Below are 26,869 nucleotides of genomic sequence, written 5' to 3'. Positions count from 1 at the left end.
AGGTACTCTAGGAAAATTGTTTTACTTAGAAAAACACTCCAAAGCAAAAGCTGTCAGGACTTTGCTGCGCTGTGTCACCTGAAGCACACTATTTGCAGCAAAGAATCTCTTAGTACAACAGAGCCATGAGTTTCAGGCAGTGGCAGATTGACTAGCAATGCTGCCCAGATTGCCACTAGCAATAACTTATCACCATACATTGTATTCAAATTCTGGTTTCTTTCAAAACTTGAAAGCATAAATTAAAGCCCCAGTTTCTATATTAACACATAAGCATTGCTATCAATAGGTAGACCTACCTGCTGAGTAGCCTCTACGCACACACACTTGTCCAGAAGACAGGATTCCAAACATTTTCTTAAGCAATTTGCACATCTTAAAAATAAAATCCTTTATTGATAATATGAATGTTTAACATGGTTAATGCCATCAGCTATAAAAATGATTAAAGACTTCAGCTTGGTACATTTGGCTTTACAAATTTACAAGTGTTAACGAATACCAACGTATACATTTTGCACTTCATTTTACTCCATTAGCCAGTGACAAATTCGGCAACAATTTCTGCTTATAACAGATGTGAATTACAGAAGAAATATTTAGTTGCTTCCACACAGAATCTACAGCAAAGGTTAAATACTAACTCTACATGTCTTACTGAATTAGTTGGATCATTGTAATATTTGTGCTTAGTTTCTCTCAGAAGACAGGCTACTAGCAAAAATACATTCCTTTGCATACCCCCTTCCCATAGTATATTTTAGAAGAAATAGTATTCAGTGCATTTTCTAATAAACTTCATTATAGTATCTATATAGAGCTATTGATAAAGAAAGGGGATAATACCATCTAGTTTAGTGTAAAAGCAAAGAAACATGTTAAAGCAGTGTATACAAAAGCCTCACTTTTGAATTGGAAGTGATACATGGGCAAAAATCCTTCTGCCCCTCAATTTTTAGAATTACTCTTAAGAGAGAAAAAAAAATCTGTTGTGGACACATCAAAATTATATAAAAAAGTGCTTCCCAGAGAGTCACTACCCATTTATCTCTAGACTGGTACTATTTTCCTACTGCTAGTACATAGCCTATTCCAATGGATTAGGAACAGCCGCACGTAATACCAAAACGTAAAAGGCTATTGAACGGTTTGTAAGAACCTCTCTTGCTGTAATCTAAATACCTTTCATACCAGTGTGGGAGAGAAGAGCAGGGTCACTTCAGACAACAGCCACTTCAAAGCAGCACAAGAGCTCTGATGTCCTACAAAATAAGACTCAAAGCCATGTACAAAGGTCATGTACAGTAGTGCACCCTTCTAGTTGCTGCAGGGATCTTTCCTACAATAAAGTAGGACGTATTTTGTTTAACACATTTTGAAAAAAGACAAAGGAAAAAGCATCTCTGACAGTGGGTTACTACACTCTATGTAAACCTTACACTGCTGTAGAAGGAAATGCTAAACATAGCATGACATTGAGCAGCAAGTCTAGCTTCTAAGTTTAGAATCAGCTCACATACAATACCTGGGATAATCAGCTCAGAGTTATGCTCTCAACCTCTGCATCACTGATCTGTATTGTGTTTGTCTTGTATTTTACTGCAGCGACTCAAAGCTGAACTGCATTGTGCCATGAAATGGCAGGTGGTGTATGCAAGATGTCTGCAACGAGGACTACACTTTTCACCTCAGATGGACATTTCTGCACTGGATGGAATCTGTTGCTTCTCCCTTCTTTTGGGCTCATCTAGAAAAATAACTTTTCACAGAGATAATTTTCACAGACTTAAGCAACTCCTTACCCCTAAGTAACCAATTTGTTCCCCCAATCTCGATATAATTTCCACCTTTTTTCATATTGGGGAGATCCTCACGAATAGCTTAAGATTTATGTCTGCATTGTATATTCAATACGTATGCATGTAAAATTACCTACATATGTAATTAATTACATATGACAGTGATAATTTGGTTGCATATTTTCATCCAGTGAAAGCTGGCAAGATTCTATAGCTAGCTAGTCAGTAAAATCCAGGTCAGTCTGACAACTGATAAAAGTGAACAACAAAATTATTGCTTTTTTTATAGTAGAAGATCCCATTTTGCTGTACCATATGGACTAATGATTTTTCTTTTCAAGTAATAGCAAGATTGTTGATCAAGTAATTACAAGATCCTTTTCTCAGAAGTTCTACACATGACAGTAGAATGCTTGAATAATTTGAAATTACAGGTGACTCGCCAGAAATGAAAATTCAGCCATTTAAAGCACAGGCATTTTCACAGAACATGTTACAGGATAGAAAAACACTACTTGGATAATGAATACTGGGAGAAAAGTAATCAGAATTGTACCAAGGCTAAATTTTACCCCAAGAAACTTATGTGCACCTCCTAAAACACTTAGGACCTACATCATAAAGGACAAAATGTGGCTGGCTGTGTCAGTCTGGTGGTCACCTTACAGAACTTACTTGTAGCACATTTGCTAACTCATTTCAACAAATGGAGATAATTAAAAACAGTGTTGGTTTAAACATTCATGACTCACAGAAGAATTCATTTCTGCAGCTAGATGGTTCCCCTCCTTGCCTTTTTCAGAGAATCACATTCATATTGCAGGCTTAGTTCAGGCACTTTTAATAAAATGTTCATCTGGAGTAAAAAGTCTGCACAAGTTTTCTGCATAATTTAAAAGTAGCATTTCAGTCCCATTATAGTTTGATATTTAGGTTCCATCACATGATTATGGTTCCTGTCATCTCTGATGATTTGACTGCTGCCATGAGAGACTTGAGGCTACTGTATAGCTGTAGTTAAGGTTTCTTCATAAACAAAAATATTCTCCTACCTATTTAAAAAAGAAAAATATACTAAATGCTTTATACAGACAGATTCTGCTTCTATGGAAATAAATAACATGGAGTGGAAAAACAGTGTCTTAGCTCTAGGATGCTAAGCCATGGAATGTCACATTCACATTTTCTGGAGACTAGCTGCTAGTTGGCAGGAGTATCTCAATGTCTTTACCATTTGACACTACAGTATTGTTAGAGCAGCTACTTGCCACGTCCATGGGGGCACCTAAAGAAGATGCCTGAGGAGCTGTTTTGGTTACTGCAGCAGGAGCAACAGGTGACTGAGCAAGGCCAGGTTTCTTTGGAGGAATGGGTGGTGGATTCCCTCTTTCTGCTCTAGGAATTGTTGGTGATTTAATTCCAGGAGACAATGGGCTTAGTGGACTGGAAACCTTGCCTGCACTTGGAGAATGACCAGATTCATTTTTGGGGCTCACAGCATTTGCCAGATTTCGATAGTCCGTGCCAAAAGGTGAGCTATTAGGGGAGACTGGTTTAATAGGTCCCTGCTGGCTGGTAAATCTGGAAAGGACCTGAGTGACTGTATTGCGTGCTAGCTGCTTGGCAGCAGAGTTATCTGCTAGAGTAGGAGACAAATCCCTTGATGGCGGGCTCTGCAGACCACTCGACTGATGGTCCTGCTCAGCCTGAGACTGAAACTTGTGCCGAGCTGCGTGGAAACGTTGGTTGATCCCCACTTGGTAGGATGACTGGTAACCAGGACTGCTGGCTGAAGCTCCAACTAAGCGTTTAGTCAGAACTGGCGAGGAGCAGGGAGAAGGTGTTAGAGAGGATGCAGCCGTGCTGCTAGGAGACAGAGACACCCCACTGGAAGGGAGCTGGGACATCAGATGAACTGGTGACTCTGTTCTTACAGGAGAGCTTCCATTCTCAATCACACTTTCTGGGACTGCACCAGCAGACTTCTCCTTTTGGACTTGGTTCTCTGCTGTATTTGTCTGCTGTAGCTCACTTCCCATTTGCATATCAGTATCACAATGACCATTGGATTTTGCATAGGAATGAGTAGGTGGAGTAGGGCTGGAAAATGTGGTATATGCAGCTTTGCTTGTGCTGGCAGGATCTGCTCTGTCTGCCTGCAGACACTCTGTCTGGCAAAACACAGACTTCACTGTGGGACTGTCAGTTACGACACCTCTGGACATCATTGAGGGCCTTGGCTGCACAGGCTCAGGAGGACCATGCTCCTGGCAAGAAGCCTCCAGCTCCTTCAGAGATTTCTTCAAACATTCTACCTCTTCTTTTAGGGCTTTTGTACGGTTTTCTTCTCTGTTCAGCTTGGCTTTCAGCTGTTCTCTTTCGATGTCAAACTCTGAGAGTTGCTTTTCTACTTGTGCTTCCATCTGTAAACCCCGCTTCTTCTTCGATGCCAGCTCCTCCTCCAATTTACTCACCTTACTCTTCTCTCTTTCCAATTTCGAGCTCAATTCTGCTGTCTTCTGCCCCTCTTCAGCTGCTTTGGCAGTGGCTTTCTTGCACTCCACTACAAGCATGGAGGACAGTTGCTTGTGGCGTGCCCTCTCCTCCTCCAGCTGGCTTGAGAGCTTCTTCTGTTCTTTTTCAAACTTTTTCACTTGGGATTTTTCAAACTCCAACTGGAAGATAAGAACAAAAAAGGACTAAGGGAACCAAAGCCTCCTGAAAGTAAACACATTCCCAAAATGAAAGAGGTTACTAAGCATCTTGGAGAAATTTCCTAGTAAAAGATGAAAATGCCTAATACAAGAAAGAGGTTCTTGGCCACGGTATATGTAAGACAGCCTTGTATGCCAAGGAACTCAGTCTGCCAGCATGTATTAAGAAATATTACTTACTATAGTTAGCATGTATGAAATTCAATTGGTTTTTACTACAATATAGGCCCAGTTTGCCATGCACTGATTGAAGAGGCTATCTGAAGAAAAGCTTACTTCCACCTCATCTACTTCTTTGTCAGTTTGCCTTTTAAAGGTATTTAGACTTTAAAATGTTGATGTGTTATATACATTATGAAAGTCTATAGTGCTTGAATAACAGAAAACAGCAGCTTAAGTTTTTATTATTGTCTCTGAATAAAACCCACAGGAGATCTTTCACGTCTCATCCAGATTTTTCAGTACCAGAGATCTACCACCTGTAGGCACAGTATAATTCTTGAGGAAGTTTCAGCTTTCAGCCTGAAATAAGTTTTCAAAACATTTAATTGTCTATTAATGGCTTCTAGCACTGTTCAGCTACTGAATCAGGAAGATTAAGGCCGTTCTGCATATCTAAATGTTAAAAACTAGAAAAGCCTTAGAAGGAGTGAGGCCCCCAATACTCTTTCAACATAAAAGTGTAGTTAGACATTAGTATTGACTTCACCACCCAGCCTGAGCAGCCCGAAGCCCTGGGTTTCTGTGGGTTGGGTAATTACTAGCTACCAAAGCACACCTGTTGGGTGAGCCGCTCTCTTTCCTTCTCCAGCATGTAGGTGACATCATCCCCCTCTGCCGTGTCCTGGGCATGCCGCTGTCTTTCTTCCTCAAGGTCCAATATCACCTTCCAAACAAACTTCAGTCACTTTAATGCAAAGGCACACTTACAAATTTGTAACACAGGAGGAGATCACCATCTTCTCGCACAGTCCAAATTAGACATGACAGCAGCCATGGTAACCTCAGACATCAAGTTCAACTCAAAATCATATAAAAGAGGCTTTTGGACAAACTGCACTAAGTCACTATCTTGTATTGCTGAGCAAGTTAAGAAAAAGGTTAGAAAAATGCACGGTATCTTCATTTTAGTACTAAGTAGCCAAATTGCATATTTTTCTCCAGACTGCAGAATAGCCTTGAGAAACTTATGAGAAAGAAGGTCCTTATGTGATTCATAGTATTTGCTTTTGGTTATATGGTGCCTTTACCAGAATTTCCTGGCAGGGTAATTTTTTATATATATAAATGTATATAAATAAAGCAGGAGAAGACTCACCACCTCAGAACACACACCATAGTGACACAGGGCATTAACAATTATAACAAGACATTCTTAACTCCTATTTCAATAGTAATTTGCATACAGACTCCCCCTTCCCAGTGTCTTACAGGAGATTTGAGGACTGAAGTGCAAGTTTAAAATAAAGAACCTTAATTTGTTCTTCTACTTAAGATGACTTCTTCAAATGAAACTGCTTGCCATAAGGACACAGTTAAGGAGCTCCTTCAGATTTAACACTGAATTACATGAATAATTGAGATTCTATTAACTCAATAAAAAAAGCCAGAACATGAACTTCCCAAGAGACCCTGCAGTATCTCATTACCAGAATCATAGGCTCTCCCAAAACACGCTCACCACGAATCTAGCAGCTCCTCAATATTTCTGTGGTTTAAGCTTCCAAACGCTGCTTAAATACCTTCAAGTACATAGGGAACATTTTCTCAGGAGGAAATAGCAGGTATCACCCATATTGAGTGATAAGAAGCTTAAACAAAGGTGCAAAACCCTCTTAAACACTAGAACTCTCATAGCATTTAAGCCTTTTTGTTGAAGTTCACATCTTATCAAGATGGAACTATGTTACTTCTGCACAGCTTAGCTGAAGCAACCTACCTTTCTGTGTCTGCTTTCTGCAGCAGCTAGTTGGGATAACATTCTTTCCTGCATGTTCTTGCAATGTTTCATCACCACTTTCAAAACAGATAAGGGATTGGAGCAGACTGGTTGCTTTTCACCATGATTTCCTTCTTTCAGGGTCTCAAAATCTCTCTGCAAAGCCATTAGTGGATCGCTGATATTGTACTTTCCATAGCGTTCTTCAATGAACGTATCTCTGTGCTGGGCCTGAAATACAAAAACAAGTGTGTATTTCAATATACTAAAACCAGCAAACTAGTTGAATAAAGTTGTTTACAATTAAGAAAACTATCCCTCTTCCCCAGCTTTTCCATTTAAAGAAATATTAACAGAACACGAATCAGACTTATTTGCTTAAGAGTATTAAGACAGAAAAAAATTACCAGTGCGTAACATTAAAGGTATCCGATTAACAGATAGGAAGACACTAATCCCTAAGACAGACAATAATAGGTTAAGTGGTCTGCCTACCTTCTGTACAGTGGTACAACTTTTGCCCCCAAGTGGAATAGTGCAACCTCTAAGGCCCATCTGGACTTTGCAATTTCTGATGAGGCCAATAAGAAGGGGGCAAACACCATGTTTTTCACATATTAGGTGCATGTGTTAGTCCTCTGGTGGCATAGAGTCTGTTCAAGTAAGACTATGAAAAGTGAAAAGTATACTCAGAGCATAATAATCCTTCCATCCTCAGAAGGGATTTCTAAACTGACTATCAGAATTTTAGCATATAAAGAAAGTTTCACCTAGACTCCAAGCCAATTAAAAGCCCTCATTAATAGATTTAAATGGGCAGAACTTAATGGTCCCTCCACTAATTTGGGGGGGGGGAGGGGAAGGGAGGGAGATCAAAATCTAGTACCAGGAACATTAGTGAACCTAGATCTTGCTGGCTGAAGACCTGAAGCAGCACTGCACAACTGTAAGGCCCCACTGTTTCAAAATCATTTGCAGAAGCTACTTGCTCTCCAAATGAATGAAATACCTGGAACTTGAGAAATTTTGCAAAAAGCACTTGTATTTCCATAATCAGAACACCAGTAGATAGACAGTATCCACAAAGAGTCCAAAACAAGTGTGTGGGGGTTTATAAGTACATGCCTTGATTAATTTCTCAATGGCTCTCCAACTGAAAGTCTCTTAACCAAGTGGCCTCAAAGTAGAAAAGAATAGAAAGTTTTGCTAAAGCAAAACAAAACTTACTAGACCAAGAAGGCTTCTCTGAACTCAAGTGCAGGGCAACTAACTGCCTATACAAAACCATAAGCACTTGTCTGAGCTGCTACCTGGTGTGGAAGATTGTTTCAGCAAGTCCATACTGACAGGTTTCAAGGCTCAAGCATCTCCACAACATAGTCAGCTGATGAACCTCTTCATGCCACAGCTACTTGTTATTTAGTCCATAACTCATGTTTCCCAAAATTGCAAATGGAAAAAAGTAAGTATCAGTTGTTGCTCACTGAAAGACCTGATTTACTGATTTTTCAGTGGAAGAGCAGTAGTGTTTTCTTGGTTATATAACCATCAAAAAATTTCGTGTTGAGCAATTAAAGCATTTCACTCTCACAATAACCTATAAATCTGTAACTTGTTAACAAAATCCTTAATATTCTCAACCAGACTAAACATAGTGAAGCCTCTCAAGAAACAAGACAGGAATGATTACCCTTCTTTAAATGACATGCAAGAATTAGAAACCCACACACATTGTGCTGCATGTCCTAAAACATTTAGAATCAGCCATTTTAGTTGCAAATGTTTGTTATGATATTGTAATCTTATCCTATTACTTTTCATCTCTTAAAGAATGAAGCTCTAAAGATATGCAAAACAAAACTTTATAACCGATATTTATCTACATTGTTACCACCATGATAAGACCCCATATGAAAACAAATACACATTCAACAGAAGACAATAAAAAGATCCAAGAGTCTCAGAAGCCCTCAGAGTTGACTTGACTTACCTCCAAGAAGTTTAATAATTAATTTTAGTGGAAACAATTAGTCTAAATGTTATGCATTTCTGAAAAATCTGAACCAGTGTGCTTCCACATCCAGACAGAGCATTTCAGTGTGGGTTATTAAAAAGCACAGTTCTGATGGTGTTTGCTGATGGGGTTGTCTACACCAAGAAAGGATGCCTTTGAAATCCAGGATTTGACTCTTCTTGATTCACTACAGTCATAGTAATCAGTCCTTACAAGAGAACTCATGCCTGTCATTTTCTGAAGTAAGTAGATTATGTTTCCTTCTGCATAGTTACCTTCTTAGCAAGACATTAAAGCAAGCTCTCTCCTCTGTATGAGTTACCTACGTTTTTCTCTGCGAAAGGCAGGACTCAGCCCCAGTATCTTTAACAAAACTCTTTCCCTAACATGCTATTACCTTTAGAATGGTTTAATTTCAACCATAAAACCATAGCAAAGTACTATGGGATCTACAGAGAAATTATGATATTAGCTGTACTTTGACAGTAAGCATGACATTTTTGCTCCGAGTGGCCAAACAAATGCTCTTTGTACGTTGTCATGTGTGTTTTAGGTTTTTATGTATGCTGTGCACACATCTGGGCATCCTTATGAACACAAACAGAAAGTAAGCCATACCAAATTAAATACAGTAGCTTTTTCAGAATTAAAGAGCTCATAGCACAAGTTCCACAAAGCACGGGCTCTGTTGATCCTGCACAATGCCATTCAGCTGTTGGAGGGCAGGAAAAACAAGCTGTCTGCAGAGCGACGCGTCAGCCTGTTTTTTCAGAAAGCCTTTCAGCTAAGAATGGCAAACTAGTGAGTGTTACCCACCATTAATGCCTTTCCTAAGGACATATTTTAGACAGGAAAGAGTGAGTCTGACTGAAATTAAAAGATAATCATTCCAATAAATACTGGTTTCTAAGTTATTTTTGAAGTTCCAGTAAACTGCACCAAAAATGTAAACATTTCCCTCAAGTACATAAGAGATAGTGATTCTCTAAACACCACTCCACACACCAGTTGGTGCAGATTTACTGAAACAGAAAAGCAAACTGCTCTGGCAAAAAAAAAAAAAAAAAGGTTAACTTTTAAAAAGTTATAGATAATATGTGAAGTTCAGAGATATAAATGCAATTTGAATACCTCATTATGTGCAGCTTTGAAAAATCTGCTACTCTAGTTCTCTCTTCAGCATTTAACTGCTTCATGTAGTTCAGCTTTACTAAAGGGATCTTAAAAACCATAACTTGAGCCTTACAGGTCAGAGGATTGGTATAACCACCAATAAAACATTGCTTTACTCAGTAGCCAATGGAGAATTTTTGGTCCCACCTGTACTCTAAGCTGCAGCCATGTAATCAGCATGAAAAACAAAGGCAAGCTCTATTCTCAACAGGAGAATTTTATAAATTACCAAGCAACAACAACAAAACGCACCTTTTCCCTTACATCTTCCAAAATCAAAACCAATTAGAGATACTTGTCATATAATGCTAGTTTGCAGCTGTATTTTAACACTTGTAGGGAGCAGATCTTGCTTCCCGTTTCTCTATATTCCCCCCCCCAAAAAAGTGGTATTACTTGATTCCAAGTACATTTGATCAGAGCTTAAACTATTGTTCAAGTTTTACATAAAAAAAGGAAGGAAAAGATCAGCCCTGGAAATGGGAGGGCCGTCTTGGATAGTGAGCCATCCATGGTTTAATGAATCACAGGAAAAGCCACAGGCTTAATTTTTTAATAAATAGAGGGGCGGGGAATCTTCATTTCTTCTGAAGCATTATAAAAATGACTAAGCCTTGCTACAAATGTGTAGGGAACTTGCAAGTGACTCAATCACTGGAAAGTTGTTAAATACAAATTTGAAAATTCATCCAGCTGGCTTAACTGCTTTGACAGATTAGCTGTTTTTTGCTTTTAAATAGAGCCTAGGTCTGTAGTGGTTACTTTCTACACCACAAGCTCTCTTCAGATTGGTGTCAGTGCTTCTAACAGTGTAAGCAAGCATGAGGACATCCAAAAAGTCTACTTCTGGGCCACTGCTTTCTAGTAAAAAGCTTAAGGAAGTGGAATTAAACTTTATCAATTAAAGTCACTCACACTACACACCGTCCGATTTCCATGAGAACTGGAAGTGTGAACAGAGACATGTTTTGCCTCTGCTTTTTGTCAGTGTTAGGCTCTAGGTTGTGTTGAATTTAGTTGGGGGTGGTTATTTCCTGTCTGGGAAAGAACAAGAAGTTCTTCCTTGCTACTTTGAGCAATTAAGTATTTTCCTGAACTAGCATGACAAACAGATGAGACTATCATAACATTAACAGCTTTCTTAAGTCCAGCTATTCTCCTTTAGTAGCCAGCAGATCATAAACATTTTATTGAAGTTGTCTAGACTACAAAAAGTCGTAAACAGATCGTCCTGGTCAGACTACATCTTATTTACAAAAATAAGTCCACTGCTTTGGCATTTGGGCCACTGTGCACTTGGAAATGCAGATCCAGATTTCCAGCCTGCTGCCTGTAACTCCTGTGCGCTACTGGTTTCGCTGAATAGCCAGGTCCTTCACCGAAAGAATCAGCCTCATTCTTCTGAAATTAAATCACAGTGCAATGACCTGTGCAGGGCACTGAACACATACGTAGGCGACAGCTCCTGTTGCTTACGCTGGTCACTGGCGCAACTCTTCAGCACAGCTAGGAACACCCAGGATCGTGGCTAGGCACTTCTAGCAGCTTTGCGTTTGTCTCGTTTGAACTGGAATTCAGTCTTAAATACTGTTTCTGCTCAACTTTCAAAACAGAAGCAGCTTGATGACAGAAGAGAATTTTTAGGACTATTATATCCCGCTCCCCCTAAAGGAAAAGGGATAATATTTAAATCTGTGCTACTCTTAAAAAGGCAGCAAGGTATGTTAACAACTACTCTTAACACCAATAATCAGAAGAATTAGGCATATGCAGTGGGGGTAATGCTCTAAACTGCCTGGCTTTTAGTTCAAATTAGGGTAAGCAACCTCTGCTAGTTTGTTTTGAGAAAGGGTAATTCTGATTTTATGGTGCAGAAGCAATATCTGAAACAACTGAAAAGAGGCTTCCTGTGCAGACACACAAAGCAAAGGCTTTAGTCTGTTGGGAAAAAGCTACCGTTTTCTCTGGGGAATTCTAGACTGTTTTGGGCTGAGCATTTCCCATAATGTACTTTAAGATTTCCTTTTATTGAAAGCTTGTTTATGAGACAGTATTTTCTCTTTGCCTTCAGTAATCTTTACAACTTGTTTTACTGGAACATCAAATAGTAGGAATTTCCAGCACTCATTTTAAGTACTTTTTGGATACACAGTAGAATATTACTCTTGCCTGTAAATTTTGGGTTCAGGTTTTCACACTGGGCAGAACAGAAAGTGTAGTTACTCGGGTAAGCAGTTCTCCAGCAGTAATCTGTACAGAAGTTCCTCCTTTAGATTGCAAAGAATGGCAGAATCTTTAAATAGATTTCTAGCTGCCTTGAACTTCCTTATTAGCTTCTTCCTTCAGAGACAGATATTGGAAATAAAGACAAGCTGAGGCAACGGAAATCACCGACACAGGAGGAAAATGGGGGTGTGACCACTCGCTTCGCATGAAAATAGATATCCAAAGGTTGGAGCAGGATCGAGTCTTGCATTAACTTCACCTCCAGATCTGAAGTGACCACTAGGAAAGATCTGCACAGCAGAAATTATAGTATTTGTAACAAATACAGTATTTGCTTTATCATATAAACAAGCCAGATAAACAAGAGCCACCAGATTTGCCCGTGTAATACTGACTTTGAAAAGGTTAAGAAATGCTCTTAACAAATACTAAGCAGCACAAAATGGCATTTTTTCAGCAGGTAGCTTTTGCATGGGTCCCAGTGAGCTCAGGGCCGCAGTGCGTGAGCGTAACTCGGCCCCAGGAGCAGCCTGGCACGCAGACTGCCCTTTGGTCACTCCTCAGCACGGCACCCAAAGGTATCTGGGTGGCAACGCAAACCTGGAGCCATTCCCGCACTTCTCTTCCTTGTTCAGAGCCTATCTAGGTATTAGGAGGGACCAGAGAATCTAAAAATATCAGAGAACAAAAGCAAAGGCAAGTAAGTTCCCCCTCAAAAGAAAAGCAGTAAGAAAAACTGCATTCCAGAAGGGAGCACACACTGGAGTCCTGCTAGACCCAAGCTGCTTTATAAGCTATGCAAAAAGCCCCATCTGTGAAAGATTTACTAGCATCTGTAGTAAGGTTTTATATTACTGAAGTTTTTTATTTAAACAAGAGGTAGATACTGTTTTTGGAACTGCACCATAAATTAATCTCCAAGTCTACTGACAAACGAACACTTAACTTTGCAACGCATTAATGCTGCTTTATAGAGTGGCTTACAGAATTCAGAAGTAAAGCAATGAATACCCAGCTCTCAGTCGTCAATGCAAAATAGTCTGTTTCTACTGTAGTATTAAATTGCCTAAAAGCTTAATACTAAAGAAATAAGCCAGAAAGTTGTTATCTAAAACTAAACAGAACTATTTTTAGTGTATGGGGAATTCTGATAAAAATTGGGGGAAAGGGCACAAAGTGCTCTAATGTATCAGTAGAGATTTATTTAAACATTGATTTTTTTCAGCCATGGTGTGCAATTCAGATGACTAATTTGTAGCTGACATGGGCAACCCTTTCTCCAGGTTGTCAGAAGGACTGACAACCTAGCCCTTCGTGTTACTCAGGTAACTCTGACAGCATCTGCTTTTGGATGATTTAAATGTGATTGTAACTACAGAAAAAGGAGCACAATAAGAAGTGACATTTAAGGTATGTTCTGAGGAGAACATTGACATTTGTGTAGTGCTCAGGAAGGTATTTTCAAGCAATTTTTTTTTTCAGAGGTATCAAGGTATAAATAAAGAAGGAAAAAACTGAAGCACTGGAAAAAGTATTTTTAACACAGTAAATGTGTTCACTTAGTCCTTTAGACTAGTATCTCTACCTGGAATTGGAGTAACATTGCAATTCGGAGTGGACTTCACCTGTAAGGACCGGGTCCATGGCAAGCGTGTGGGAAGAAAGTCTCTATGACGAGCACCTATCGCAATTAAAAACACCGCAAGAGAAAGCACGCCATAGGAGAACAGCGACAGAAGGCAGGCAGCCAGAGAAGCAGCAGCACTGATGTGAGGCGACCTATCGCACTGCTCTTTATAAACCGAAGCACCCCTTTTCTCTTCGTACAGGAGTGGAAGGATCCTGCCTCTAGAAGCAGCGCAAATAGACTACCCACAGCAGAAAGCATAAAATTTTGGGGAGGGGAGGTGAAGAGGAGGAGGACAGTGAAGGAGCAAACTAAGCAACCAGTTCCTGAAAAGCCAGTGCCACAGCAAAAAACAGGGCTGGTGCCAGCAAACAAGTGGCCTGGTAACATGAGGGAGAGATGAACTATTTTAGGATTTGTCATCTGCATGCATGGGTACTACTAAATGCCAGATTTCTTAAGCAGGCAGGAATATCAGTGATTGCAGACCATACTAAAGTTGAGTTACAAGTTCTCAGCTGAAGGCAGTTTTTCATGCCAGTCCTTGTTCCTTCCTATAACAATACAGCACAGGACATGTCTCAAAAAAACAGAAGTTTTAGATGCACTTAAATCTTAATTAGAAGCAAATAAGCCCACAACAGGAAATGCACTTTTCTTTCTTCAATAACCAACACTAGGTTAACAACAACAACAAAGCAACTCGATTTTTAACCATGGACATATATTTGCCTAATGCAACTGCCGTAGAAAAATTCTACCAGTATTTTAAAGATTATGCCATATTCTAGAGAACTTCAGCATGCCCACTGCCTCTTTCCTACATACATATGCACTTCATATAAAACTACTGGGCCTCAAAAGAAATCTGACTGCAGAGGCAGAACGTATTACTCTAAACAAGTAAGAGAAAAGAGACAGCTGTAAGACCCCAAGTGAGATGGTTTAGCAGTGTTTGAAGTGGGCAAATGCTTTCATCAGCCCTCGATGCTTTGACTCCTCTTAGCAGAGGTTATAGCTTGATTTATCCAGTGTATACAAATTAACTCCTCTCAAGTTCAATCTTCAATTCAGTCTTAGAGGACTTTTCCTTCACAGCAGCAGTTTTGTATTTATCAGAACAGGAGTAAACAGATTACTGAGGTGAGTTTTCCTTTAAATACATCACACACTAAAAATATTTCTGTGGGTGAAGCATTTTAAAATGGTTACCACAGTTACTATAAGTAAACAAAAGGGAAAGCACAATGAAGCTAGAATTTATTTCCTTGTAGATTCTAAATATATAGACAAAGCAAGGCTAAGAATTTCCTACCACTGAAACTCCGTCCAGCTACTAGAATAAGTGATTACATGAGTTTTTTTTTTCCTTTAACATATGCAATGTTTAAAAGGGCAACACTGCACTGCCAGTACAGAGCTGGACTTGAGCGGCAACATTACTAAACCTAGCTTTTAGGCATGAATAACTGAACACAGCTGGGAGATCTTCAATATTTCACCATTCACTACAGATTCAAGACAACTGCAGAGAGAAGGTCTCATTTTCCTATAGGGTAGTGATCTGGAAGCAAGACTGCAAGCAGCCAGAACCAATTCTAATTTGAACCTTTTATTGACATTTTCCTACTACCTCCAAATTTCTTTGTATTCTTAAAATGAGACATTAGTGTATCCTTTACAGAGGTACAAAAAAAGCACCAACCTTTGATTAGTTTTGTATTTCATACCAGATAATTATCCAGCATAGGTTACAGTTTCATTTAATTTCTTCTCAGCTATGTGAACTTGACAAGTTATGTTAAAAAGGTATTTTAACTATTACATTCTCCATGCCAGAGGGAACTATCAGTTAAACTTCAACTGAAAAGATAATAGCAGTACATTATTCAAAGGTATTCATTAAGAAGTCGCATTTTGGAGCTGCACTCTTTTGTATCAATCTCTGTACTCTATTATATGACTTCAAAATGCAGTATTAAAACTATACTTTTATTTGTGTCAGAACATGTTATCAAAATAAGATTGATCAAGATAGACAAGAATTTGCAAGTCTACTCTAAAAACCTAGTCTAAAAAGAAGAGCTAAGTCTTTTAGACACCACTTAGAAAGTAACAATAAAATAAAAAGATTGCTTAAAAGCAGAAAAAGAGATCACAATAAACACACAGGTGTCCTGTTTCAGAGGAGGTTCCCCTCCCCTTCAGTTCTCATTTGGGATTAAGCCACAGACATCTGAAACAAGACTAAGCCACTGCAGCTCTCAGGCCTGCAAGCTGCCAGTCCTCTTCAGAAACACCTGAAAGCTTAAACATTATGAGCAGTCATAGGTCTTCTGGAAGAACCCTTCAATACTGAACACTATCACAACTCATTTCTTAAAAATCCACCTCTCCCATCCTTCATACCACTCCAGTTTCTCTTAAGTTCAATGTTACTGAATGGCTAATGAACATTCCTGAGGCTTTCATCTCAGTGATGGCATCATATCTGAACTTGAAGGTAGAGTCCACACATGTACTATAAAATTAAGCTCTTTGTGCACTATTTCAAGTTACATATTTACTGATGTTAAGGTAGCACGGATCTTCCACTACCATTTTTAAAGGAAGATAGATCTTTGCAGAGCTTTTATTTTTTTTCCAACCATCAGAAGAGAGAACAAACAAGAAACTTAGGTCTGAACTAATTAAATCTACAAGACAGAACGAGCAAGGCTGAAAATGAAAAGGTACATACAAACCCCCAGCCCCCATCCTCAAGACTCAAAGCAGCGGAGGAAAACAATAGTATCGCTTTGACATACCAAAATTAGCTATTAAAAAAGTAGGCCAACAACCAGAATATTAGCTCAGCCTAGAACAGGACTTGGGTATTCCAAACTGTAAGCCCTAGCAAGCAATATATCAAATTACTAGTGGAAGAATATCCACAAAATACCTTAATAATTCTCTTAAGAACATTTTCACTTCATTAAATACAGCATGACAGAACAGGAATGATTATCCCTTCAGAAGGTGCATCAAACAGATCCACTTTAATGCACACCTAGAGGAACAGGTCTGGATGGAGTGACAAAAGGGAGTCCATTTTGGAGCTGAGATCATCACTGCAGTCACATAACTGCTGCTGTCAGGGTATAAAGAAAAGGTGCAATCTCAGTTAGAAAAGACCAACACACAAGTGATTTTACAGATCAAAATTAGCTTCTTCAGCACTCAAAAACAAACTGGAAGCCTATGCAAATCCCAGAGAATGTACTTAAAAACCACACCACATGAAATTTAAAGAGCTGACAAGTGTAATTCCCTCAGCTACTATCAAACACCATGGTAGTCTCCCAAGGTTAACCGCAACAATAAAGACGAAGTCCTGAATCTAAAAGGATAAAATACAATCTAGCCAAATGGAAACAAATTTTGCACCTAGAAACTACTGCTTCTGTCCATCAACATATAGCCAGAGACACATCAGGTCTTTAATCACCAAATACAAAAAACAAGTAACAAGAAAGTTACGAAACAAAAGGGATGTTGTTCACTTTCTTAAGGGTAAACAGAATTCCACTTTACTCTGTCAACTAGGCAGCCTACTTTTTTTGAAAATATTTTCTAAACTCAACAGTAACACCCCTAACTGACTACGGCCCATGGTCCCATGACCTATACTGCCTGAACAAGAGGAACATCAGCACGGAGCCCTCTGGAGCTCTGCAGACCCGACCTGTGCAGATCCAGTGCAGCGTTTCTGACTCACATACACTAACATTGTGCAGGCCCCAGTTTCACACAGCATGAACTCTCCTGCAAGAAGTGGTCCCACTTGCTCCTACACCACCCCTGTCATGTCCCATCACAAGCATTCACACTATCACAATGTCAGCTGCACTTGGGACCTGACATGGGTTGAAACCAACTTATTTGTTGCACTAGTTCTAGCTGGTATCAGATCCAAGTCTAGCTCTTTGCAAGGTTACACTAATGCTTGTACCAGCAAAAGGAGGGGGAAAAAAAAAAGGCAGCAAGGCACACAGGTCTACTTCCCTCAGCAACAATGCCAGCTTACACTGACTTAGTACGATACAAAGCCATGGATGCTTTTTTTAGTGTAACACTATGCTCAGCAAAAGACTAATCTGATCCCTCCTGTCAAGATGATGTTCTGCTTTAAAAAAAACCTTCTTACTAAAGAAGAACACAACCAAAGTAAGTCTGATAGACCCTTTTCATTTCTCTCGGTTACATAAATCCTCAGTCCTTTATCAGGAAGGATGATGGCAAACCCATATGGCTGCATCTAAACATTGAAATACTCTTTCTTGAAATCAGCTTTCAATAATGAATTCCAAGATGTAAAGTGATATACAGCATTCATTATATAACACGTTGATATTAAGATGAAATTCTGACACTAATAAGTCTGCTTCTGAACTTTATCTTGGATGCAACCATTCTGTAGAACCTACAGTACTATTGTTGAAAGTCTCATGATAGAAACAAAAGAGACAACATACCTTTAAGGCTTCTATGACAAGATCTCTTGCTTCTAATTCTCCCTCAAGAATGCTAAACAGCGTCAGTAGTTCTGGTTTGCTGAGTTTTTCTAGATTCATCCTGAAAATCTGAAAAATAGATAATTGTTTACTGAGTATTTATCAGTATATCAAAATCAATGTACTAAGTTACAACATATAATTGTTTAACTTGAGCTTCCAGTTTGCCCACACTACAACTGTTCTGAGAGGAAGGGCAGAACACACCACGCCAGCATTTTCTCTTTAACCTCCAAGACAAGCTGCAGAAGATTCATTTTCCACCTTTTCCCGAGGGGCCATGAACATATGCATACCCAGATGGTGCAGGCAGAAAGGGCTAAAATGACAGTACAATATTCACTAAGAAGTAGCCAAAGTTAATAGGAGAGGAAATAATATGGATATTTAAAAGCCATACAACTTTGGATAACACATTTGGATCACACAGCTGCAAACACCACACTGAACTTAATCACATGCTCAGTTCAGGCACACATGTTCAAGTTTTAAAACCACTACTGAAGAACAATGATTAAGGTAGTCTAAACCAGGCCATGTTCCACAAATTTAATGGTAAAGTTAACATTTCAGCACTCCAAACGCTTCTTAGGAACGCCATTATGCATTACTTATGGAACAGGCCCAAGCCATTCTAAAAAAGCAGCCACAAAAACACACATTTAATTACTATTATTTCAAACCGATTCAATATCGTCCCTACTTGTGAAATACAATTTTATTACACAGATCAGAAGGAAGACCCATCATTTGAAATCCACATACAGAAAGCTTGTTAATTTTCTGTATTTTATTTTGTTGATGTGTGTTAACATCACCTAGAGATGAGGCTCTGTATTACATTTTATTAACAAAGGCAATAATTTAATCAATTTTTATGAATTAAAAGCCTCTGGTGAAAATGTACTCTGTTATGAGAGTTTTTGTGCCCTGCAAGACAATAATCAAATATATCTTTTCTTAATCCAATTCACATCCATCTTTTGCAGCTATTAATATCAAAATACTACAGGATGAACAAGCTACTCAGTGATACTTAACTTCACTTTACCAGCAAAAGTTAAAGGGTTAATTTGACCTTTACTAAAGAAATCTATCCAGCTAAAACATTCAACTAAACTAATTTTTCTGAAGTCACTGCTACTTTACAACCTATTTGCATAACTGTGCCTCCAGAGAATTATGCACAAACGCATGTTCTGTCTTGTTTATGCCAAAGCAGTTTTCCAATTGCTGGGAACAGAAAGTTCTCCTTGTAGAAAAGAATAAGTAGCCTTCATAAAGTAAGAGAAATTCGAAGTCCATTTAATCCCTCCTGCTAACCATGGAAGTCCCCCACCACGCAGTCACGTCCTTGCTCCTCACAAGGTCTCACCAGAAGTTTCATAAAGCAGCAGTGATTCTTAGGGATTTTTCTGGACAGCCTTACCATTGGCACTGGCCAGTAAATGAAGCTTAACAGAAAGTGATCACAATTGTTTGAGATACTGTGCTTATTTTAAACACAATATAGCAGGACAGCACAGATGTGCCAGCTCTGCATGTATACTCTTACTGCACAGCCATTAACTTACATTCAAGAGGAAAATGCATGACAACAAACTGCTCAGTAAGTCCATAAATGTCTGCCAGGATTTAAAAAAAAGTTCAAGAGTTAATACAAGAGTCTAACTTAAAATACTTGCTATACTGATTCAAATCACGTTTCAGTGGAACATTGTATTGTTGGTCACTGCTCAGCAGTAACAGCCAGTTTTAAATCAGTGGCAAACACCTCTGAAAACAACTGTTCAGGACCAGGAACACATCATCTCCCTCATCTTTGGATATTTCTGTTGACAGGTCTGTCACTCTCTAAAAACTTGCTAGCTAGGATCCCATTTCCTACAGGACAGAAGGGAGTGATTAACAGCTTGTCCATCTTGCAGATAAAAGACGACAGCATAATAGAAGCAAACTAGAAGCAAACTAGCATGTGTGTATGTATGCATATATATATATATATGTGAGTGTGTGTGTATATATATATATATATATATAAAAAAACATTTTATATATATACATATATATATATAATCACATACATACATATATACATACACACACACATAAATAAAAAGAGCAAGAAAAGAGGCAGCTTGTTTTTAGCTTTAACATTTACCATGCCTAAGTTGGTACTCACATTTGAGAGCTGCACTACTTTCCTGGACAGATTTAAAATATCTGGACCATCAGTGTGTGCCCAGGAGATGCATGGCTTAATTTCAACACTAGGTCAGGTCTTGCTCAGACTACATTCACAAAAGCTGAGACTGAATCAGTGTTTCTGGGAAGTAGCAAGCTTCTTTTTCCCTGAGATAATCATTAAGTTGTATTAGTTTTGCAGTGTCGTAAGTTAGAAATAAAAAGGAGATGTTTTTCTTTACCATCTTAAAGCAAAGTATATAATCTAAGTACATTAACACCAGTAAATTTTGAACATGGACTTTAAACATGAACAAAGCTTGCACTTTTTCAAATTAAGATGACATAGAAACTTGCAGCTAGATCACCCCATTTAGCTACCAAAAGGCACACTCTTAAAGCAAGGACAGCTACCTACTGCAGCTCTACATTTTAAAGCAATTAACTTGTGCAGTAACCATTTTGATTCTAAACATTACTATTGTGAGTGGTACTTCCGCAGTGCAATAGAAATAAGCCATGTTATTTATTATACGCTTCTACATCCATAATCCTGAGTCAGCTTCATAACAAACAAGTCCCATCTTAAAACACTGGTAGTAAGTGACACAGCTTCAGTCACCTTGCATGCAAACCTCCTGCCATAACAAAGCTGTACATGTTATGCCAAATCTGTCACTTCTAGGGCCACACAATACTGGAGAACTAAAAAACGTAGAAAAAGCAATGCTGCTCAATTTAGGTTATATATTTCCCAGAACAAGCAGCATTTCCAGCTCAGAGAATTAATAACCGCATACCTGTAAGTTCTTCCTTCCCAACTCAAATCTGAATCCCTTCCATGCCTTCCAACATCATAGGTTCCATGACCTCTTTCCCATCAGGTGCCCCTTCTCCCTTCCCATTTCTCCTTAGTATCACACCACCCTGTTCATCTAGCCAGTTGTTCCCCTTGCAAACAGTCTATTTCTGCCAAGCAGATCTGCACTTGTCAGCTGGGGAAATTGGCCCATTACTTAAAAACCTCTAAACAAGAGATACAGTTCCGCAGCAGTGTAAACAAGAACTGAAAACATCCAAGGCATACTACCAGCTTCCATTCAGTGAAATATCCTAACCAGCACATCATGCAGAGATCACAAACCACAAGGACTTCATTATTTAGTCTGATGGTATAAATATTTTCCCTGAGTCTGCGATATACCACCATTTTTAGACAATAAACAAGCATTTAGAGCATAAACAAAGATAATTACTTATTCCCTGCCTCAAGGCAAACTTCCTTTCAGCTCTGCTATGGACTGTTAATGAGTTTTTCTCCACAGCAGACCCATATCTGCCCATGAAAAAGGTGAAACTTTCTAAAAAGTTATTTCCAAGTATTTGAGAAATACCAAGAGTAGTTTAAGTGCACGTACAGCCGTGCAAGCAAATGGACCAAGGCAAGCTATCTCTGGCATCCGCCGCTTCAGGAACCGGGGCGGGGGGAGCGACAGGCTTCTGGACTAGGGTGGCTCCTCAGTGCCACGACGACTGCGGAACCGCCCGAGACGGCTCGCCGCTCGCACCGCGCACAGCGCGCCACCCGCGCGGAGAGCTCGGCCTCGGCCCCCGGCCCCCGGCGAAGGCTCGCGCGGCCAGCGCTCAGCGGCGGAGCCGAGGCGCGCGGCTCGAGGCGCCCGCAGGAGCGACTGCGGCCCCGACGCTTCAGGACATCCGCAAGCGCTCGGCCCAACGCCGCCCGCCTCCGTACGGCGCTCTGTGGGGCACGACTCGCCCGTCCGCGGCAGCGGAGACCCCCGCGCCTCCTGCCCACCGCGCTCCTGCGCCCGCACCCCGAGCCAGCTCCGCCTCCGCCCGCTCTCCCCGCGGGCCCCGAGCTTCGCCCCCAGCGGCGCGGCCGGCCCCGGCGGCCGCCGCGGGCCCCGCGCACCTGCCGCGGCCCGCCCGAGGGGGCGGCGCCGGGCCGAGGCCGCGCGCACGGGCACGGGCACGGGCACGGGCACGCACGGCCCCCCCGCCGCCGCCGCGCCGCACCGCGCGCAGGCCCCGCTCCGGCGCCCCCGGCCCCGGCCCCGGCCCCGGCCCCGACCTGGCGCCGCCGCCGCCGCCGCTCCGCGCCGCCCCGCGCCCATCCAGCCGGTTCCGCCCCTTGCCGCCCGCCTTTTGAGGGACGGCGCGCCCGCCAATCAGCGCCGCCGCCCGCCACGCCCGCCGCCCAATCCGCCGCGCCGGGGGGCGGGGACAGGGTGCTGGCCGGGCGGTGGCGGCGGCGGCGGCGTTTCGAGCCGCCAATCAGGCGGCGGCGGCGGGTAGGGCGGCCAATCAGACGACGGAGGGGGCGGGACGCGCGAGGCGGGGCGGGGGCTGCAAATCCCTTTTGTTTGCGGCGGCCGCGGAGGGAGTGGGGTGCCGTGATTGGCGCGTCACTTCCGGCGCGGGCAGGGCGGCCGCGGGCGCGGCCCGGTGCCCCTCACCGCGCGCGGCCCCCCCGTGTCCGTGCGCCCCCCCCCCCCCGTGTCCGTGCGCCCCCGGCGCCCCGTGCCCCGCATCTGAGTTCCGCCTGCCCCGTGTTCCCACGCCCCGCCGTTCCCTGCAGAGGCCGGGCCGGGCCGCTCCGTCCGGCGCGGGGGCTGCGGCCGAGGCAGCAGGTCCGGCGTGGTTTAGCCTGCTGACCCGCCGTCGGGCGAGGAAAGAAGCCAGCGCGGGGTCGCTGCTGACGCGCGGGGCGGGCCGCGGGCCGGCCGGCCGGCCTCAGGCGGAGCGGGGCGGCTGGTCCGTGACGCGCCGGGGCGGCGGGGGCCCGGGAGCGGCCGGGAGCGCCCGACGGCGGTTCCTGCCGCGGAGGGTCTGCCCTCGGCGGGATGCTGGGATGCGGGGTGCTGTTCGGCGCCGGCGTTCTCTGAGGAAACGGCGCTTTCCTGAGCAGGACGGTCCGAGTCGTGAGGAAAAGGTGCCGTGTGGTGGCAGGACTTCGCCAGGGACGAGGCTGGCGGTGAAACTCACCCCTAACGGTCGCAGTCGCCTGTCTGCCGTGGTCAGAGCAACATGATCTTGTGCAGAGCTGTTGGAGTACTATAGATTTTTTCCCCAGCCTTGATAAATACTGGAACTTTTGCAGTACCGCTGGTTTAGCAGTCTCTGAGCCTGGAGAAGCGAAAGCCGGCGGGTTACCCGCTCTGGCTTTGCTAGGACGCAGGTATCCTTGTGCCTACAGCTGAGCAGCTGTTACGTTAAGACCTCTGGCTTTTTTCCCAATCACAGTCAGCTTCCTGTCACCCTGTGTTTCTCCTGGCTCAGTGCTTTTCACCTGCTGTCTCTCTTTTTCACCCTTATGTTTTTTAGGGCAGATGTCCTTTTGTCACATACGCAAAGGAAGCTGGACAGAAAAGGGCTGACAGCTCACCACATCCTGTGAGTGAGGACATGGAGCCTGCCAGGAAGGTCTGGGCTGTGAACTGGCATAGCAACTCATCTCACTGGAAAAAGCTACGCTTCAGGAAAAAAAGGGGGAAAGACTGTGAGAATTATATCTAATGGTTAGTGTCAGCCTGGTGATTCATGCTTGCGAGTCACTGGAATTAACATGTATTCTGAAGTGAACTTAAAGCCAATGCGAAACTGCAAATGGTTGGGGTAAGAAGACAAAAACTTTCTGTAGTCAAATGTTTCCAAAGCTGTTAAAAAACAAAGGTAATGCCTGTAGGTGTGAATCAGAATGAGAGTATCTGGTGGATATTTGCAGCCCCAGATCAGTCTGGCTAATTTTGGTTGATTGTTTGCTCAGTGGCCAGGCCGAGGAGCAACCGTCTGTCTGTGAATCACAGTAATGTAGAAAACGAGTGAATTTTGGAACATCTTTCTTCTTTGTGGGATCGCAGCTCCCTCCTGTGTCAGAGAGCTTCTACTACACTTCAGTCGCTGCTCTCCATGCATACAGAAACAGCTGTGTCAATGGCAGGGTGCAGAAAAGCAGATGACGCTATACTCAGCAGTCTCTGAATACCAAGTGGCTGAATGGAAGCTTTGATTTTTTCAAGAACTACCAACCTGGAACATTTTTCTGATTAGCAGCCACAAAATGTAACTAAAACATCAAAAGAGGAACAGTAGATTTTTAACAGAATCATTAAGAGCATGAGCTAAAAAGACCTCCCCTCCCAAATATTCAAAAGTCCAATTCTCTTTGAAATGCGTGCAGTTAATGAAACAGGTATGGGGCAGGAAAGTGGCTCTGTTATGGCCTCGAAGCCCATCTGAGGCAGAAGTGGACCTGTAGTACAGGAGACCCAAGCTCCTGGTCTGGTCATGATCTTGCTCCCACATAACATACAGATCATGATGTCCTGTTACTTTTTGCAGATATTTATATGTCAGCATGCTTCCTTTCATAAATGAGTCCCAGCTGGGTTGGACTCCATTACTGTTCCTTTCTGAGACACACTTTTAGGGCTCATGGAATTTATAATGTACCGCCTTTCACTGCCTTTCTTCTGGATTTTGCATGTAGCTCCTGGCAGGTCACCTCACCTCTGGCTGCAAAATAAAGACCATAGGTAGCTACTTCTCCAGCCATGCGTCATGCTGTAGAACAAGGCCTAATCTGTTGCACTACTAAAAAAAGAGAAAACCATTTAAATTTGCATCTGAAAATGGCGAGAAAGGATTTGTATTTCCAAATTGGCATAGATTATCTGTATGATAATGTCTGCTAGTTGGTTATTTCTTTTCTGAAGCATTCCTCTTGCTGGCCAATCCCAGCCTTGGAAACATCAGAGAAAGGAGACCTTTGTGCAGCAAGAGCTTTGCATGTGGCTGGTGATTGACTGGCGATGAATTCAGCAAGTAAAGGTCACAGATGCATGAGTTACATCAGAGCACATCTGGCACCAAAAGCTTCTCTGTTCAGGGACGTGGCAAGGAGATTTGATGAACCCAGCACAGCTGAAGAGCAAACATCTGAAGGGAATGAGAGCCCCAAACATTCTAGGTGGTCTCAGGGAGGGAAAAACTGAACAACTGCACCCTTGAAACCCAGCAAATTAATACAGATGGGAAGAAAAACATTTCTTAGCCGAGCCCTTCTAGATACTCGTGCACGTGTGGTCTTGTGCGTACACGCCTAGCCTGACCTGCATGGAGATGACTCTCACAGACAGCGCAGACTATCTGAAGTCAGGAATTTGGCCGGGATGCCGAGGTGCCTCTGCAAGAGCAGCTTCCCAGGTGCTAGGCTGGGCAAGTGGAGATTTGTGTGGTTAATGGTTTCCAGGCGGCAGGGAGCGTGCTCCAGGCGCCAGCACGAAGGCAGCTCCAGGCTCCTCGTGAATGGAGGTTCTCATGGGAAGGAAAACAAACATATTCAGTTGCCCTCTGGCCTGTGTTTGAGGGGAAGTGAATTAGTGGTACAGGAGGAGGCTGCTTTGCAGAGATGCTCAGAGGTCGGGAAGACCTCTGTCTCCCAGCTGCTTGGCCATATTTTTTCTTGTTTATTATTTTTAGCAGGCAGCAGATTACAAGGAGTGTCAGAGATGGACAGAAAAATGAGGTACCTGCCATCATGCGCACACAGTCCTTTTCTGATGTAAAAGAACAGCAGAGAAGGGACGAGGAGAGGGCAGATACAAATCACTGAGGTACTTGCTCTTGAGCCGTCAGGATGGGCACGAGCGTGTGCAGTTGGTCCTATTTCATCTCTATCAGTTGATAGCATGTGGCACAAGTCACAGATAAGAACGAGCAGTTAGTGAATCAGTGCCAGTTTTGGGGCACTGCAAGAATACACCTTGGAAGCTGCTAGAGATAAACCTCCAAAATTTTTAAAAGCACAGCATTCCTTGATATTTGGACAAATTTCACTTTAACTTCAATTCTGCTTCCTGTCTGACTTCTCCAGCAGACTACTATTTCTAATAATTGTTTTTCAAGACCATTGTTTGCAGGAGAGCCAGTGAGTTGAGTCCTTTTTGTGCAGCAGTAATTGCAAGTTCAAGCATTGAACTTGTGTGTTATGTTGACTCTTAGCACATTTAGCAGGAGGATCATTTAACTGTACATTAACTTTCCTTTAAGTGCACTGGTTTCGTAATTAAACCTTTACTCTTTTTTCCTAGGTATTCCTAGTGCTTCTGAAGTGTCTGTTAAGGAAGTTTTACAGGTCCTGAAAGTGAAGAAGGGTTTAAACAGGCCCATCGAAACCCTTCAATCACCCTGTGCAGAGGGAGAAACTTAGCAATGCTGGAGAGAGTCAGCAACCAAAAAAAAAAAAAAAAAAAAAAAAAAAAAAAAAAAAAACCTTTAAATTCCAAAGGAGAGAATAAAATGGCTAGAAGACAGGCAATTTCTACTGAAAATCTCACAAACAAGGGATAAAGCTCAAATACAAACAATTAGAAAGAAGCACATCTGTCATGTCTGTGGTACTGTCAAAACGAGAATCCATCTGGGAAAAGATCCAGCACTACCTCCTTTGAGTTATATATTTTTTCTCTTTAAATATTGTATGGCATCCATCTCTATGGCTGTGTGTTGTCTGTGCTGGCATGTGGGTGTGTATTGCTGAAGGCTCCGTGTATTAGCAGAAGATCTATAGTCTCATTTTAGGAATTTTGCTGCTATAAAAATATATTTCTGTTTGTGA

The 26,869-nt window shown here is 42.0% G+C and overlaps 1 protein-coding gene and 1 long non-coding RNA gene across 9 annotated transcripts; one reads left to right on the top strand and one right to left on the bottom strand.

Moving 5' to 3' along the window:
* Positions 1-376: 376 nt before the first annotated feature.
* Positions 377-23,246, bottom strand: CTTNBP2NL (CTTNBP2 N-terminal like). Of its 8 annotated transcripts, none has more exons than XM_062594842.1 (6): positions 21,648-22,053; positions 19,620-19,670; positions 18,007-18,114; positions 6,453-6,683; positions 5,292-5,399; positions 377-4,474 (listed from the first exon to the last, which is right to left on the bottom strand). In XM_062594842.1, the coding sequence occupies exons 1-6, from the start codon at positions 21,687-21,689 to the stop codon at positions 2,993-2,995; spliced, it is 2,022 nt and encodes a 673-aa protein (XP_062450826.1). In that variant the 5' UTR covers positions 21,690-22,053; the 3' UTR covers positions 377-2,992. The 8 variants fall into 8 exon arrangements, with proteins under 8 accessions (XP_062450826.1, XP_062450827.1, XP_062450832.1 ...); XM_062594843.1 differs by lacking the exon at positions 21,648-22,053 and adding an exon at positions 20,228-20,397; XM_062594848.1 differs by lacking the exons at positions 19,620-19,670; positions 21,648-22,053 and adding an exon at positions 23,236-23,246.
* LOC134150781 (uncharacterized) lies at positions 22,984-26,869 on the top strand. Its single transcript, XR_009960715.1, has 3 exons — positions 22,984-23,428; positions 23,575-23,768; positions 26,343-26,869. It is a non-coding gene; the product is annotated as an uncharacterized LOC134150781 (long non-coding RNA).

Source organism: Rhea pennata, chromosome 25, assembly GCF_028389875.1.
Source record: "Rhea pennata isolate bPtePen1 chromosome 25, bPtePen1.pri, whole genome shotgun sequence".
NCBI lineage: Eukaryota > Metazoa > Chordata > Aves > Rheiformes > Rheidae > Rhea > Rhea pennata.
Note: the sequence above shows the minus strand (reverse complement) of the source record. Positions and strands in the feature narration are given on the sequence as shown.